This window comes from Planococcus citri, chromosome 3 (genome assembly GCF_950023065.1).
Source record: "Planococcus citri chromosome 3, ihPlaCitr1.1, whole genome shotgun sequence".
Lineage (NCBI taxonomy): Eukaryota > Metazoa > Arthropoda > Insecta > Hemiptera > Pseudococcidae > Planococcus > Planococcus citri.
The window spans coordinates 44451041-44469505 of record NC_088679.1 but is presented as its reverse complement, the minus strand read 5'-3'; the positions used below and the strand labels follow the sequence as shown (position 1 = coordinate 44469505).

The following is an 18465-nucleotide window of genomic DNA, read 5'->3' as shown; positions in this document are numbered from 1 at the left end:
AAGTAAAATTTATGAAGATTGAAAATGATGGAATTAGTCATTGCCAAAAAATAAGTTTTTACAGATTCAACATTGGAAACATTCAAAAATCTATCGTATGTTTTACAAGGCTTAAAAATGTTTAAATTTACGGTGTTTTGTGAATGTTGAAAATTGAGTTTAGACTGAAAATACGAAAAAATCACAATTTTCTCAAATTATTGACCTAAAAAGTTGAAATTAGGTGTATTAAGTATGCGCCCTGTTTTCGAACACCTGAATTGATTGGAAACAGTTTTGAATCGTTTTGAGCAATTCCGGAGTCACCAGCAGATTTTTTAAAATCGAAATCTCCACAAAATTTTGCCCAACAAAAATTAAAAGTTAAAAATGACTTTATATCCCAATTTCAACATGCTGAGTCAATCGCAGGTGGTTTTCAAGCCACTCTGGAGCCTCCAGTCATATTTCGGAAATTCCAGATGTTCCAAAAATGCCATAAAAACTGTCCAATTGAACTTGTTTGTTAGTGACTTGCTTGACCAATTACTTGGGCAATATTTCTTCATCAAGCATGGCATTTTTTGACAATCCTGGATTTTCAAAATATGACTGAAATCTTCAGAACAGCTTGAAACCAACTTCAATCGATTCAGCACGTTGAAATTAGGATAATGTGAAATAATTTTTAGCTTTCAAACTTCATTGGAAAAAATTTTGTAGAAATTTCAATTTTCAAAAATCTAATGAAGAGTTTGGAACCTGCTCAAGAATGGTTCAAACCTGTTTCCAATCCATGCAACAGCTATAAAATTGGGTACGTATCAAATTTAAAATTTCCAGGTCAATTTGGTAAAATTTTGATTATCTTACATTTTTCAATGCACTTCCTTTTTCATATCAATGTCTGTCTTGTGCCCTCTAATCGCATTAATGCTTTGAAAGAAAACACAAAAATGATGCAATTAACCAATTTATATGATTTCAAAGGTGCCTATGACAAATAAGACCCATTTCTTTTATGTCCCACTAAGAACAAAAATTTATTTACAAACTACTTATTTTGTTATTCTTAAACTAACATTCAAGTGTAGGTAGGTAACTTTCCATAAATTCCATAATAGAGCATAAGAATACATAGGTAGGTACCTTTTTTAAATGAAAAAAGTGAAAGTAAGTATCTATTTTTCTTCTTTTTCTCCTTTTCAGTAAATTAGCATACCTATCATATTTTCTTCATTGAAAGATAATATTTTCTGAAATCAAAATCAAATTGTATCGTTTCTTTTTCAAGGAGTGTTGCCACTTGAGTAGAGCTCACTAAAAGATTGTTTAGAGATTCTATCGTTTAATGAAATTGTCATTTTACGATGGAAAATCACTCGGACGACTTATTTATTTATCAATGAGCAGTTTAATATTTCTGTTGGTGAAAAGTAATTGGAAATGAAATATTTTGAACATTTTGACGAAGTAGGTACCTACCTATACTTTTATTGCTTTCATTCAGTTTTTAAGATAGACGTTAATACACATACGTAGTAACAGATTGAACATAGGTATCCTTTTTAAAATCTTTTTGGGTTAAAGTAGGTATCTCAACTATGGGATTTTTCAACTCTTTTTTAAAAATGAACCGAACTTAGATACGGTTGAACTCTTTTAAAACCCTTTTGCAATCTTTTTTTCACAACTGACTTGTTCAAAGGATCAGATTACATCGCTTGTAGTCTTCGTGTAGATGCCATGTCTACCGATATCATTTCGTTGCATTCGTTAAACAGTTTCGAAACAAAATGATTCTACAAACGTTTAATTTGACTGACATAATTTTTTTATTTTTTTGTGCCTATAATAATTATAAGCAGTTTGGTTTGAAATAACTCTAAAAAGATCTTTGTACTATAACTATTAATTATTTCCTAAATCAAATTGTTTACACGAATATGCATAATGCCAGGGTGGTTTTTTAGTAGGTAATGGTTTTATGGATCCTCTTTCTTCTATAGGAGTCCTTTTAAAAGGAAACTTCAGTGGAGGTCTAGCCCTTTCTCGCCAACTACGCTGATCTTTTGGTTGAATCTTCTTAATTCTATGCAACGGTATTTCATCTTCTTCATCAACAGGATACAAAAATATTTCTTCTTCTTCGTTTATTGGTGGTTTATGGCAATATTTCGGCGCCGTACATTTATTTGGATTGATGAAAGGTGCTTTTTCAAATTCCTCGTAATGATTTGTAAATGTTTCCGTAATAATTGGTATCCCTTTATTATTCTTCACTCGAAAATCGAAGTTACGATTATGTCTAAAGTCAGGTTCGTCGTGATTCTTGACAAATTGAGAAAATTTCTTGAGGTTTTCGAAACTTTCGCGTTGTTTTTCTTCGCAGTATTCATTGAGCGGTCTGGTCAACGCTTCTCTTCTTAAATCGTTGTATAATTTCGAATCCAGATCTTCTTCTTTGTAAGAATATTTTTTCATCAAGCTTTTTAAATTCAACTCGATCCATCGGTCTTGTAGTTTTGTTCGTAGTGATGCCGCAGTATTTGATTTCGGTGTTATATCAGGTTCGTTTGCGAAATGGCGTGTTTTTTTGCGGATTTCTTTTCTTGGTGTGAGATTCTTCAGCGTTCGAATGTGTTGTTTTAATTTTTCAACGTCTTTATCTGAAATTTCGATTGAATGTTTCGAGCCTTGATTTTTATCGACAGATGATTTTTGCGCAGTAGGTATATTTTCGGTGTCACGAGTCGGAACCGATGTTGATACAGCAGATTCCATGATGACCAGTGACGATGTTGTTTTTTCGATTTATTCGTTAAATTTGAAACATACGATGCGTTTGCTTACTCATGCTTGTAGTTTTCATAAAAGACGAGAATTTCGATCTGCTATGCAAATATAAAAGTCATCGTGACATTTTGTAGACCTGAAAACGACATTTTTTATACGTTAATTCTGCTCACTCTATACGCGTTACATGAATTTATTTGCTGCTCCGATAGAATTCGAACTTCTACATCGTATTTATTGACAAGACGTCGTGATTTATTGGGGATCCAAAAAATGTACCTATTTCCTTCTACTTATTGGTACTTGTGACATGATAAATTAAGCGAGTACTAAATTAAAATTCTTTAGAGAATCCCGCCTTTAAAAATATAACTTCAAATTCTTTATTTGTGGTTTTAAAAACTTAAATAAAGACTTTTAAAACACATAAAATATGGTTCAGCGAATTTTGTCCAGCCAAGTTCCCCACAACCTAATAGACACATTAGGCAACAGTTCATAGAAGAGGGAAAAAAAGGGTTATCGAATGCTATGCGAAAGTTTCACAGTGAGAAGTTAACTGTATACGCTTACCTAATAGATACGAGTAAAAAGTAACTTTAAATTATTCACAAGAAAATCTCCATTGCAAAAACAATCGGGTAAAATGCGGTGGCGATTTTAATTTCGTGATATTTTTAATGCGATTATCTCACAAATTACTCAACTTTTCATTGTAAATTAATGTAGACCTTTAAAGCAGTAAGCTCGACCTTTCATTATTCACAATACCTACAAAAAGTTTATTTCGTTAGGAAAAATAAAATTGCTTAGGTAATTATCTGAATATGCGGTCTATTTCCTCTTTTACTGACGCGGCGTTTTAGATTTAACCCTTACTCAAGAAGCATTCATTTCCACATCACTTGCCATCTAAATATCGAGTAGGTACCTACCTACTACTATACCTAAGCTTTTACAAAACCGGAGCGTAAATACGTATAGGCATGATTTTTTTTTCACAGACAAAGTTTTCTTTGTAAGATTTTTTAACATGAATTTCTCTTCGGCTATTTTTGTATGTTTGACGAGACGGGACAGATATCATTGCTATTGCTGGCTTTTCCTCTTCTATTTTAGGTAAAGTAGGGGAGAGGGAGGATGTTTTGGACACTTTTCTTTGATTTGAAATTGCGAGCGATAGGAAACACCTAGAAAGGTGGGGTTGGTCTTATTTGAAAGAGGATCTCAACGCGCACATTTTGACCTACTCAAAAAATTTTTAAGTTTCAAATTGAGCCAACCACGGGACTTTGAAGAAAACCCATTTTGGGTGGATGTGTTGGACAACGGTGTGATGTTTTGGACACCATGGGTGGATGTTTTGGACATGCTGAGAAAAGACGTTTTTTTGAATGTTTATTTTTGGAAATCCCAAATTTCAATCCATTAGAAATCAATTGTCAGTATCTGTCCACAATTTCACTTGATTTCAGTTGACTCGGATTGTTTTTAATATTAGTGAGGCAATGTTGAAGAGTTCACTTTTTTATGCCATATTTTTCAGCCAGTGCTGGCCTGCTCGAATCGACATATTTTCAGGAGGCAACTTCAAATTGTTCTTGATTAGCATTTATCATTCCAGACTCATTAAAAGTCTTTCCTGTATTTGTCCGATAAAACTGATGCATTCTTACACCCAAACATATCGAATTAATATAAATTAATCAAAGTGTCCAAAACATCCACCCGTGACATTTTTACTTCAACTGGCTCTAGGAAAAAAGTATCAGCTTTTTACGAAAAGGTGATAAGTGATTATTGTAGAGGAGGAATCAGAGATTTCATTTCACTTTGGCGCTTGATGAAATTCTTCCTGGTTATTTTTCTGGAGCAGAAAAAGTGAGAGGACAATTTTCTCAAAAAACAGCACTTTGAAATAAAAACTAAAATATTTTTATCACAGGAGTTGATAGCCGGCAAATGTTGTCAAATATCAGGTGTGGTGCGATGTTGCCACATAATAGTGAAAACCCGGCCAAAAACAAGCAAACCAACTCGTTGAACCAGCAACTGTCCAAAACATCCACATGTCCAAAACATCCTCCCTCTCCCCTAAGTATAAATCTTCCTTCAAACGAAATATTAAAACGTTTATTTATTTTACAAATATCAAAGAAAAATATTTTGCTTGCGTATCTGTTTTTACGAGTCCTTATAAGTATACCTACATTTTACATTAAATCGCAATATTCGCAGAAGAGACACGAATTTTTAAATATAAGATTCATAAGTAAATTGTACCTTTAAAAAGTATAAACTATATTGGCTTAAAATAGCATTAAGATGATGATTTATATTTCAATCGTATCAGTGTACACGAGCGTAGCTAAACTAACATAAATTTTCAAAAATATTAGGTAGGTAGGTAGATAGGTACTGTAGGTACATACTTAGACAATGCAGGTAAGAATTTAATGAAAAGCTCTGTTGTTGTTTGTTTCATTTTATTTTCATTTATTTATATGTACTTAACAATGCGTTCAAACTTGCGCAATCTTTTGAACAGATTAGAGAAATAACTGAAATGAATTTTTCAAGCTATGTAATTCAACAAATGTATTAGTTGAAAAACATTGACGAAGGGAATCAAATTTTGCAATTATCCGTAGATAATTCTCAAGTGTGCAGCTCCATCTTACTTCGTAATATTTTAAAAAATTAAATAGTGGAAAAATTAAGCATTGCAGAAATAATTTGAAATTAAAACTTTATTGTATAAAAAGCTCGATAAAAGTGGAACATTTTTCGTCGATCGAACATGGAATTAAGGGAAATTATAAATGCGCGTGATAAGTACAAAAGAATTCGAACCGGAGCTCTTGTTTTAAACAATCGTCACTAGTGCTTTTTTGCAGCGTTAAAAAATTATCAAGTTGCTATAAGAGCGTGATCCTTGGCATAGATTTTTTTTTCAACACTATACCTACATATAATGCGGGTATTGATTATTTGTTCAATATTATATCAAAATTTTAAAATCATTTTTGCTCCAATTATGTTACTTACCTACATTTAGTAAGTTTGGGTAAGTAACTCGTAGGTAAGTACGTAGCTTACTCCGGGATACGTTTAAAAATGAGACGAAGAAATAGATAAGGTAGGTAAATTATCCAGTCGGTGTTGTTGGCTTTGCCTGTTTCTTTTCTTATTGTACAATTGAGATGAAAAAAGTCGGACAGGTACGAAAAATTCGAAATGTGATAGGTAGGTAACCAGGTACGCTATACTTTTTAGAAAATGAGATTTTGTGACATTTCACTCGCGTAATTTGAGTTTGGGTTAAATTGGATTGATAAAAGATATTATAGAATAGACCCATCCCATCGTAAGATGGCTGGCGTAATCTAATTTATATGTACCAACTCTATTTGTAGATCTTTTTGTACAATCAATTTTATTAAATTGGTACTTACCTATTTGTACTTACTCAATGACTATTATTAGAAAATTCAAAAGGTGTCATAGAGCTTCTTAAATTCATGTCAATGAAACGTCTTGAAGTAAGTATATTATGGACAAGAAAAATTTCTAAAATGTCACTATAATTATACTCCATGAGAAATTTCTGATTGTTTATGTTACATTACGACGAGTGTAGGTATAAATGACGAATCACATAAGTATTTATTTCATTTGAGCAGTTTTACGAATTTTGCGATGAAATTGGATTCCTATTTTCACACTAAAATGAGTGATACGTAATATATAAGTACTTGAGAGTAAAATTATAAAAATAAATAAACGAAATAAAAATAAAATAGAATGATCAAATCGTTAATTCCAAAACTAAATTCGAAATTAAATGAGGTGAAACGAAAACTATACAGATAGGTAACCACAACTCGGTGCAGAGTAATGGGCATTTGTTATAACAAAGCGCAAATTTACATATAAATTATTCACTTTGTCGGTTACATGAAGTCAAGAACAGCGAAAAAGAAGTGAGAATAAATTACTAACGATAAAAGGAGAATACGAATATCAAAGGCAAAGAAACTAAATTTGATATTCACGCTTAGTTAAGTAATTATTCAATTTCCTTCCCGGTGACATTCATTCAACCGACGTCCATCCAAATTGAATCTTAGTACTGAAAATCAAAATGCCAGTGGTATTCGTATATAATTTGATATGAAATGGATTGCTGGTGATGCTGGATACTACATTTTTATCGAATAACGTTTCGTTTTCTCCTTCGTAAATTGTCTTTTAGCTCTATGTTAAAAATTAATCGATAAATCATTGTGCATCCTATTTTGTTGGTGTAAACGGATTATCTCAGGGTTCGTGCAAATCTGCTTGTTTTTTTTTAGAAAAAAGAGATTGTTAAATACTTACTTTATGTAGGAATTCGACATCGATTTATCGAAGAACTGGTATCGAAAATCATAACTTATTGATAGATTAGTTCGTATTTTTGTGTACAAATTCGTGTGTAGATTATAAAAAATTGTGAATAGGTAAGTTCTTCGGTATGAAAATAATTAGTTCGGTTAACCTTAGATAGGTAGGTACTGATTGATAGCTCATGATTCATTGTTTTAGAAAATTGAGTGATTTTCAAAGAATGGAAAATATTTGTTGACTGACAATGAGAGAATTTTAATCAAGATAGAATATTGCAAGATCATACTCATACTCATACTCACAGATCAATGATATTTCACCATTGTCCTTTCATTCACGCAAGCAGAAAAATATTGATTTTTGATGTTTTATATAGGTGATTATTTTTCAAAATTTATTGTTTTAATGTTACCTGCCTACTACATACAAAAAAAAAATGTTTTCGAGAATGCTTTGGGTAAAATAAGATGCAATTTTTCATCATCTAAGTACATATTTTTTCAGAAGTAGGTACTGCCAGAATAGGTACATTTGTGATGAGCAACTTGTCACAATATCTCTTGAAGAAGTTTGGGGGGGGGGGTGGGAATCCAGAGAAGGGAATTGAAGGAGATGAGAACTGACCACCTATTCCATCGTACGTGTTCAAAATGATATTTCCAAGTTTTACGTTGGTTCCCTTGAAACACTAGATAGATGTTAATAGATTTGCATAACTAGTTCGCCGTAAATACAGTAAGATCAGTTAGTGATCTACTCTACATCACACATTACACGATCAATGAAGTCGGGTTGTCTTATTCATCCTAATTTTTTCACAAAATTCTTTCATCGTTCCCATTCAGACCTCCGTAATTAAATTTGAAAATCTTAAAATTGCACTTTTAAGGTATAAAAGCTCATTTTGTAAAAAATCACAGGTTTTTTCATATTGGAGGGGGGGGGGGATGGAGACTATGATGTCATAGCTTGCAGTACTTTACGTAGGTATGACACAGATGCTGGGCTTTGTTAAATATTCTGTCATTTTGTAGTTGTTTTACTCATTCTTTATTTTCGCAGTTCTATCATTTTTTTTCTTCTTTATAATTATTGCATTCTGCCCTTACTCGCCTCCTTTTCTTTCGCACACCTTTTCATGTTCCTTTTTTCTTCCAATTAAAAAATATTTTATAATGATATCGGTGTCAGGAGGTATCAAAATTCAACCAAAAATAGTATGTAGGTTAGTATAATAGGTAGGCAGAGGCACTCCGAATTGCTTGTATTCTTTTGTTAAAGTTCGGAGAAAAATTCCGTAACTACCAGAACTTTTTCAAAGAATATGGAATAGAGAAGTAGGGAGAAGTGGAATTCTAACTGCATTGCTTTAACGTAGGTCTAGGCACATACTAATCACTCAATTACATCGTTATTGAGCTCAGACGAAAATGTTGTCGTTTCGTCCTAGTTGACTCAAGTCATCTCATGTCAGTCGTTCATGCGCTAAAAACTCGTACAATTCTTCTTTTTTAACATATTTATTTTTGAAATATTACTGAATCGCTTTTCTTCGACAGATGGGTACAAATTTCTGATTTTTTTTTCAAAACAGAAATTTGCTTATTTTAAAAATAAATTTCTTGAAGAAATGCACTAAAACTTGACTATCTTATGGAGAGTTCTAATGCACAAGGCACAACTCCTAAAATTTCAGTTTTCAAATGTTAGATACCATTTTAGTAGTCGTTCTCAATACATGTTTCAGCCATCCAGTTTGTGTGTTCAACCCCCTCCCCCTTGAAGAACTCCTTCGCGACGTCACGACGCGACGTCACTAAGTAAATCTGGAGATAAAAGTCTAGAAATCGATTTTTATACTAAAGTAAACCTCCTGAATCAATTGAAATTATTTTCAAATTGATTTTGAGCCTTCAGAAAATTCAGTTTTTCTTTAAAAATTCACAGTGTAAAAAATAGTTTTTAACCCGCCACCTCGTCACCTTGGGGCTTGGGTTCACAATTGATGATTGCAGCATCTTCTGAAGTGATTTTAAATCGCTGAAAGAAAGTCAATTTTCGGTCAAAGCTCCAGATTAGCTCGAATGAGATCTTCAGATTTTTACCTCAAAAATCAAAAAACATCATTTTTTGTATAAAATTGGTGTAGGTACATATAATAAGTATATACTTACCTACAAATAAGTTACTTTCACCGTTTTCAAAAAAATCGCTAAAAATCGAAAAATCAACTTGAACAGCTCAAAATGTGTTTTCAAAGCCTCAAATCCATCAAACGATAAAGCCTGGCCAAAAGTTACCAAAGTTTAGCTTTGCTCACTCGCGAATTTACATGCAACTCGAATTTGAGGATATGGAGATCGTACATATTTAATTGAAGGGATTAAGAGGGTTGTTCTTTTAATGAGCCAAATTTTAACTCGATTAGTCGGGAATTTTTTGCTTTTCTGCCCAACCAAGCACTTCTATTTTATTTTTTCGCCAAGTACCTACCTGAAAATAACTTTCCTTGTACTTACTTAGGTAGCTACTGGCACGTAATACGTACGAACATTAGCACGGTTTTTATTTTAATGTCTACGTTTACTTTTGAAATAGAAAAATAAACTTATGCAGGTGTTATTTGATGTGCTGTGAAACTCAAAATTCTGCCAGTATCATTATTGTGAAAAACATTTTTCACGTTGCCGAGACATCAGACGTGAAAAGTTAACAATGAATTGATAATTTTGAAAAAGTCCATTTTTCTGAATTCACGAGTAGGTAGGCAAAAATAATATATGTAAATTATACAAAGGTAAAGGTCTATCTACATGATACGTTCAAAAGTCAAAACTGGGAATACATCGGTGCTTTTAGACCTTTTAAAGGAAAACCGTGTATAGAATGTTATAGCTAATGTGTATAACACAAATGAAAACAAATATACATTACGCGTTACTAATCTAAATCAAAAGTGTAACATTTACGGGTCAATAACTTCAACAAAACACTATAGGTGCCTACCTATGTTGAGCTGCACTTGTGCCGACGAAGTTCAGAGAGCTAAAAAAAAAAGTATGTAAATGCCTTGGTCGAAGTTTATCATAAAATTCGTAAAATATTTTCAAATTCTTGATTTATGAGTATATGTTATTTTTTTCATGTGTATCGTCGCAACTATTGTTAATATATTGGTAGGTACATTAGGAACTTACACAAATACGTACCTAAGCATTGTAAATACATAGGTTCGTATTACGTATAATTATGTACACTATACACTACACAATTACGCGTATTCGATGAAATTGTGTGAATTTTCGAGGTCCCCTATGTATATTTACTCGTATTTTGGGATCACCATTATTCTCTATTAAACAAAATTAGTACGATTTGTTACGAAACGCAAATAAATAGCGTCCTTATATTATCATCGTACAATACCATATTTTCCTCCAATGAGTTATTATAGGCCGTAGGTACTCGAATAGGTCGAGATTATGCATCGAAAAACTCTAAAACAGAGTACCATAGTTCAGTTATCAACAACCAACGGTTCTTGACAAGTGACATTATTAGTCATTTTTAATAAAAATGTTGAGAGCTATGAAAACGAATTTTCAATATAACGTAGGTATTTTATTGAATGTCGCGCCGTTCAAGGTTTAAATCTGTCCCAGAAGCCGATATAGGTACTATAGGTAGTATATCCCATCCCCGCCGATTATCACCTTCGTAGTACAGGATAGGCCCACGCTTTATTCAAACTTTAGTTCAAAGAAAAATACACGAAGAAGCTGTCTGTATTCTTGAATTTTTTTTCCTCGACGTTTTGAAATTTGTATATCTATATAGGTGCGAAAGTTAGACAGGTAAATTCTAATATTAGTTTTTTGAAACGTGCGAGCGAAGTGTCTGAATAAAACAGTTTTGTTACCTAATAAAGTTTAGCACCAATTTTAAGATGCACTGAGAATTTCAGAATTCTTAATTTAAAAATTTAAATCGCTGGCCAACTTTAGGTGATTTTCAATTTACTTGTGATTATTCTTCAAGTGAACTAACATACAATTTATTCATTTTTAAATAGGCAAGGCATGTTTCCCCCTCTCAATTATAAAGAATTGCAAAATTTTACCTTAAAAATAGAAAATGGGGGGGGGGGATGAAAATTTTTGTTTTATTTTTGAGAAAAATACGTATCTAATTTTGAATCAAAATCTAATAAATAGGTAGGTACTTAGGTACTGATAAATTCAAGGCAAGTCAAGTAAATACCTATTACCTACCTATCTCGAAAAGTATGGTATCAATTTTCTCCCTTGAAATGTTAACTGGAGGTTAAAGAAAATTTCCATCTTCCATTTCTGGTTTGCATGATTAATACTCAGGTAGGTATTTTAGTACTGTTTGCTGAACATTTTACTTTTTTCCTCATCATAATTATATTTTTTCGTCGTGAAAAATGAATACTCTCCGCCAATCTTTTATTGTATTTTTAATCAAACATTAAATACAACATCATAATAATATTTCGCGTTTTTTTTTTCAATCAATGGCGCGAAAACTTTTCGGATGAAACGCCCATTATTTTCAAAAACCATCAATTTCCGTCTCGCATAATTGAAAGATTTACGCTATATGCTCACTAGGGAGGTATTTCTGTTTACACTCTGTATGTAACATAGGAAAGGATATTTTGGCACCATGATAATCGGTACTGTAATAATAATTGAATTATATGGCGATTACACGGTTTATGTGTTAGACCTATAGGTATCGAGTATTATAAACCAATGACAATTTTCACATTCGAATCAATAGGAATATTATTACATTTATCAAACGTAATTCACTTAAAATTTAATTACTGACGAACGTTCAGCACGCTCCAGTAATTTGTATTCTACTGAGCCCGTTATGAATGAGGAAATAAGATGCGAATATCAATATAAGCTTAAGTAAGTATTTGCACTTAATTATAATTCGAAAACAGACGATTTGGAATTAAGTATAGAACTCATCTAGATACCTATAATAATGATGAAAATAATAAAAGTTTCATTATCTACCTATACCTATCTTATATTACGAGTAGGTATATAAATGAACTGAAAACATCAACATGGTTCGATCGAAATTAATAGATACTTTTTTCCTCTTCTTTATTTTCTTTTCTACCTCTCTACACCTCATTCTCTGAAACCGTTCAAAACCAGGTACCTATATTCGGAATGTACGTATATCTATAGAGTAGTTTTCCTTGTTGAACTATTGCTATATAGTATAACTCATAGACTCTAATGTTGAAATATATGAGGACTGTTTTAAAAAGAACAAAGATACAGCACCTAACAAAATAAAAGAGGATAATTTACTCCCTCTCTTTAAACTAACAACTGAAGTTTTCATTCTCGGTTGTTGTCGAGGAGCAAAGCAAACATGTAACCTACGAATATAAAAACAACAACGGAGAAATAAAAGAAATTATTTTGTTCGAGTGCAAAATTAACACAAATACTTGTGAAAATAAAATACATACACTTTGTTAGTAGGTAACTTGACTTGAAATTTATGGCCTTTTTTACGGAGTAAAATTGAGAGAAAAAAAGGTAAGTAGCAGTAAAATATAATAATACTCGATACCAGCACGTGAAAGCATTCTGTTGAATAGATCAAACTTCGTATTTTCCATTTAATCTCAGCGCAAAGAGGTCTTATGAAATAATAAAACCAGGCTTAGAAGACAAAAAAAAACCTCAGAAGTTATTTACCTACGTTTTTCGAAATGCGAAATTATTCTTCGCGGTCATAGATTCAGAGAGCTTTTATTTTTTTTTTGCAGAGTAAGAGAGTGTAATGTTTATTTTTCTCTCTTTTTTTTCTCATCCGAAATGAGTGAATCAGTATTCGTAAAACATGACTCGTGTACCTATCTATTTATTTTGAGTGGAGAAGAAACAATTTGATAACGTAGGTAAAAAGAATCATAATAAAATGCATTGTATTTGGAAAAATATTGAAAGTTGAAACTTTTTGCTGAGAAGTCAGAAACCTCGTATTCTGTTCAATAAAATTACTTAAGTATGCGTTAAGTATCGATTATGTAAGGGCCACATGCAGTAATTTACAAATAAAGGCATTGAAATGAATTGACTTAAATTTCCAGTTGGCGATTAGTCAATGAAAAAATTTTGTTTTTAAAAATTGCTCTTCACATTTCTAAATGTTAGGTACCTACCTACATTTATTAATTATTGGTAAAGGTAACAGTTTGTTTTTTTAAATCTCAGTTTTACCAGTTGGATAGAGACGAGGTGCTCCCTTGAATATAATTACCTACCTAACTGTGATTTAATCAGGATTTTATTGATAAAAATGATAAAAGATCGTCCGTTACGAAGGATGAAAGTATCACTGACATAATGACACCAACATGATTGATAAGTAGGTATAGGTATATTCCCACAACGTTTTTTGAAACGTCACTCTGATTTGTCATGCTAAAATTTTGCACCACCTAATTAGATGATAAACGTTCCAATTAATTTTATCATAAATTATTAAAATTTACTGAGAATTTAAAAGTTATTGAATTTGAAACGTAATGATAAGAACGTCGAGCTGAATTAATAATTTTCACGATGTTCTCCGATGCGAATTATTCGCGTTGGAATTGCGAGTTTCCACGCCACGAAGCTCAATAAATATTAAGTGTGCTTATCTTTATATGTAGGTACCATATACTCTGGAGTACCTACCTATAATAGGCCAGATATCTGCATACATTTTATACGTCAATGTTCAAGAATTTTGGGATGAAAGATGTTCAAACGTCACGTCACATCATCACATCAGTCGCTTCATAAGTAAAGTTACAACACTTTTAAAGATTGATAATATCTCGCCCCTCGAGATTTTCTCATGCCTACTACTACAATGCTGACGTTAAAACTGTCCAAGTTGATGAATACTTACCTCGTATATGATAGGCTAGAGAAACGTATGCGTCCTCGATTTCTTTCTCCTTGCCGTTGTACAAATGCACATTACCAATAACTTCTATGGGTAAGTATTCAAAATATGTAGAGTAGGCATATTGTGCATACTTAAGTTGGGTTACCTACTTGCTAGTTGCTACCTAACGTAAAAATGATGTATCGATAGAAATAATAATGGAAATGGAAATCTTTTTTCTGTATGGTGTTTTGCAGCTAAATTTTTTATTCCTTCTTTTTTTTATATTGAAAGTGGATAATATTTTGGATATAAAATTGATATGTGAAAGACGAATATCGACAAGCCAATTTTTGTACATCAATTTCCAATTTTTAATGCATATTACTCTTCCAATCTACTCATGTCTTTTTCGCTGCTAAGCTTGAAAGACGTGAAAATTGTAGGTACCTACCAGTTAATTTTGATTTTTCAAATCAAAATCATATTTTTCCTATTTTTGCTTTTTGCAACTCAGCATGCACTTTTTTCGGTTGATAATGAGATAATTTATTATTGATTACCTACCTACTTTTTGCGAAGATGTTTGAAATGAAGACCGTAACCAAAAATTGTATCATCTTGAAAATAAATACTTAAGCAATTTTGAAGCATGCAGCTACCATCATCAAACCTTATCCTCCCAATGGGTACAATAATATAAAGAATTAATGCAAAGAATGTAAAATGAGTGCGTGATAACATGACTTTCAGAATAAAGCTATACCTACGTACTTGATCGTTCTTTAATGACGGACCTTTGCAGCTGCATGACTTCAAATATATCGTGAATCATGAGTGGGAATAAATAATACCTAACAAGATGACTTTATAGTGATTATACACACGATACATTGTTAAATGCCTACGCTTTATTATCTAACTTGAAACTGAAGTAGGTACCAAGATACTTACGCTTGGAGACTTACGTGAAATAAGAAATTCAGACGATTCAATAAAATTCATTTCACATCATAAAACTTTCAACAATCGCTAATTTAGCAAACAAAATTTTCTGTAATTTATTAGTACAATCGGATAAAACTTTACAACTGAGATCCGCGAACTGGGAGGATAATCTCGAACATCGCTTTCATTATTTTCATTTTCAAAGCTAATTCCAACTAATAAACTTTAGTGGAAATTTTTACTCGGATTCTTATCTTTTTAGGAGCAAATAAACTTTGCCAAAGGCGGTACTGAATAATAAACTTGCTTTATAACTTTGCCCCTGAATAAATCTTAATTTTAAGCGTTTTTTATTCGCTTGGTTCTTCGAAACAGATATTATACTTGTTCATGTGTATGTACTTGTTGCCATATCTTATGTCATCGTCCAAGTTACTGCAGTAAAATCGAATCTCATGGGATAGAAAGTTTCGATTGCATTGCCATCCGTGCGATTATTTCTTGAAATATGTCCAACTTATATATTGATATTCTAAGATCGATATTCAAAATTTTCAGTTGAAAAAATGTCAGCCAATTTACGTATCAATATTTTCAATATTTCTGCTTATTCAGTAAAAATGTTTTGTTACCTATCTAAATAGAAACTTACTCAAGTCATTAGGTTTAGGTATACCCATGGGATTTTTTAGATTTCTGAAGCATCAGCTCAAGTAAAATTTACTGTCATTTCGAGTTACAGCATTTGCCTGTATTAATTCACCAAATAGGTAATTAAATGATAGATCATAGATAAATTAATTTTTCAACCAATTAACATTTTAAAGTAGGTATTCAGAATTTCTTGGAAAAGTGTACAAAAAATCAAGGTAAGATTCGAATAGCGTAGGCCACATTCAAGAATAATAAACTAGATATGTACCTACTTTCTGCCATAGGTACATATAACGTTAACACGATGAGCTGTTTTTTCAAATTAAAAAATTACGCAATCTAAAGAATTCGCCGATTAATTCTCAAACCCAAAAATTCACTTAGCGCTATTGATCAATATTTTGTTTACTTACTTATTTCAGCATTTCTATTATCCTACGTAAAATGCCAAACACAAACCTCACGTATAACCCTTCGTGTTGGTAAATGCAGATTATTTAGTGGTACAATACCAGTACGTTTCATCGTTTTTGCGGTTTTAATATTGTTGTATACTCTTTTAAACGTGCAAAAAAAACACACCAATTCCCCAATGGTCAGGAAGTTTGTATAAACTTTTGCATTATTCAAATAACATTGAACACGTTAAGTACTGAAAATATTTACGCTCTCAAGACAAATGTTTCCTCAAGCTTTTGTTTCATTTCACTGATTCCAGACAAACGGAAAACGAATTTAGTGCACACAAGCGCAGACACCAGACACGTACTTTTTTTATGACTCCCTCATCACTTTCTCCTACATTTGATCCCATGATTACCTACACAAATTTACCGCTACTCAACAACTCAACATCGTATACTTGGAAAAAAAAAGTGTATAGACCCATTAGAAGTTACAAAAGAGAAAAAAAAACATCCGAAACCCTTTCTGTTTCTTCATTTTTTTTCTCAGCCTTCGAAAACATACAAAATGCGAACGAAACTTATTAGAAGAAAACTTAAAAAGTTTGTTTTTGCGTAGCTAGTAACGTATCTAGTTGAGTTATATGATTTTTTGCAAACTTTTTAAACCACTTGTTCTAGAAAAAGCACGTAAAACTTGTAAAAATTTATTTCCAGCTCGGAATACCTACTCGTACTTGTTAACAAAACGTACTTTCCTGGTTCCCCTGATGGTATTTAGTAAATATAGGTACCTACTCTACATCCTACATTGTCTCATACCTTGCATCTTTAAGTAGGCATCTACTAGGTATTTACAGCAGTCAAAATGACGAATATCAATGGATTAGGTAAGTTGTGTACGAAAATTAGGGTAAATTGTAGAACCTATACATTTTTTTAATTCAAAAATTGATCGAGTCTTTAAAGATTGAGAATTGATCAAAAATAAATAAAAATACGATAGAATATTGCATACTTATATAGCAAATCCTGCAATAAATGAATACTGACTAAAATAAACGAAAACAACTTAATGGTCGTTTCACGTGTAAAATTCATAAATTCAATTTTCGAGTATTTTCTTCAAGTACTACGAAAAAGATGCGCGTATCTATTTAAAATTGCAAAACGTAATTAAGTTAGGTTCTTAATTGTGCTATTATCGTTGGGGTGTAACGAAACAAATCACATGCTCGCTTTGTTCCTGGTACCTCTATACTTATGGGTACTTTTTCCTTCAAATGGTCTATAATTTTTCATTAGGTAGAAAGCCAAGTACATATACTTTGAAAATATTGGTCAAAGTTCAACTTTTAGTTTTAGGTGTAAAATAAATCTTTGTTGTAGGCCACGAGTATACTTTATAGCCTAATGCATTTAGAGTGAAAAATTGTCATTTTTGTTTTCTTATATAATTTATTTTTTCAGGTTTATGCTCCGACAATTTTTGAAAGATATTCAGTAACTTATCAAGTGACAAATTATCGAGTACACTGCACGATATGGGACACGTCAGGTGAGCATTTTTCATCGAAACATATTCGCATGTAATTATTCAATGGTTGAAAAGAAAATTTTGTTATTTCCTTTGAACAGGATTTTTTTAAATCGTAATAACTGTTTTTCGTTTACGAAAAAAAAAATCATGGGTAGGTACTATTAAAGAAGAAAAAATAATTTTTTGGACTTTATGGGCTCTTTTAAGCAAAAAAAAAGATTAAGTAAAAATTCTTAGGTAACTAATAGGCAGTTTCACGCAAGCTGCTTTATGTTAATTAAACAAGCTGCATGGCTGCTTTGGAACGTAAAGCTTACCTACTGAAATGTAAATAAGGTTGCCTATCTACAAATCTGGATTTTTCCGTAGTTTTCAGGGCTTTTGAAAGAATGCATCAACCTGTAACCTGTGAATAATAATTCACATTCTCATTTCCTCATATGGAATCTTGAGAAGAGAGGGCCCGGATTCCATGTAAATTCCATTGCACCCCGGAAGAAATTTGATTTTTATATTATGAATTTTCTATAAAAAGAGTAAATCTCTAGATGAAAATGTGAATCCCTTTGTAATATGCTAAAGCCGGCCTTCTAATAAATCGATTAAGTACAACCATTTTCGAGTCGATCTACAGCCTTCAACGAGAGTTTACTTTTTTTCAGCAATTTAAAATTGCTCCAGAGGGAGTTGTAACTAACTTTGGGAGCTGAAAATTTAATCGCATTATAACTCACGAGTTCGGCATTCTGAATCAATTCGAGTAAGTGTTCCTATCACAAATTTGAGATTGTGGGTTGAAAAGTGCATTTTTCTACA

At 32.0% G+C, this 18465-nt stretch overlaps 1 protein-coding gene across 1 annotated transcript in view; it reads left to right on the top strand.

Moving 5' to 3' along the window:
* LOC135841083 (ras-like GTP-binding protein rhoA) overlaps positions 1 to 18465 on the top strand; it is a 48109-nt gene that overhangs the window by 8467 nt on the left and 21177 nt on the right. Inside the window, exon 2 of the mRNA XM_065357885.1 lies at positions 17580 to 17667. Coding sequence (XP_065213957.1) covers positions 17580 to 17667 — 88 coding nt within the window. The remainder of the gene's footprint in view (positions 1 to 17579; positions 17668 to 18465) is intronic.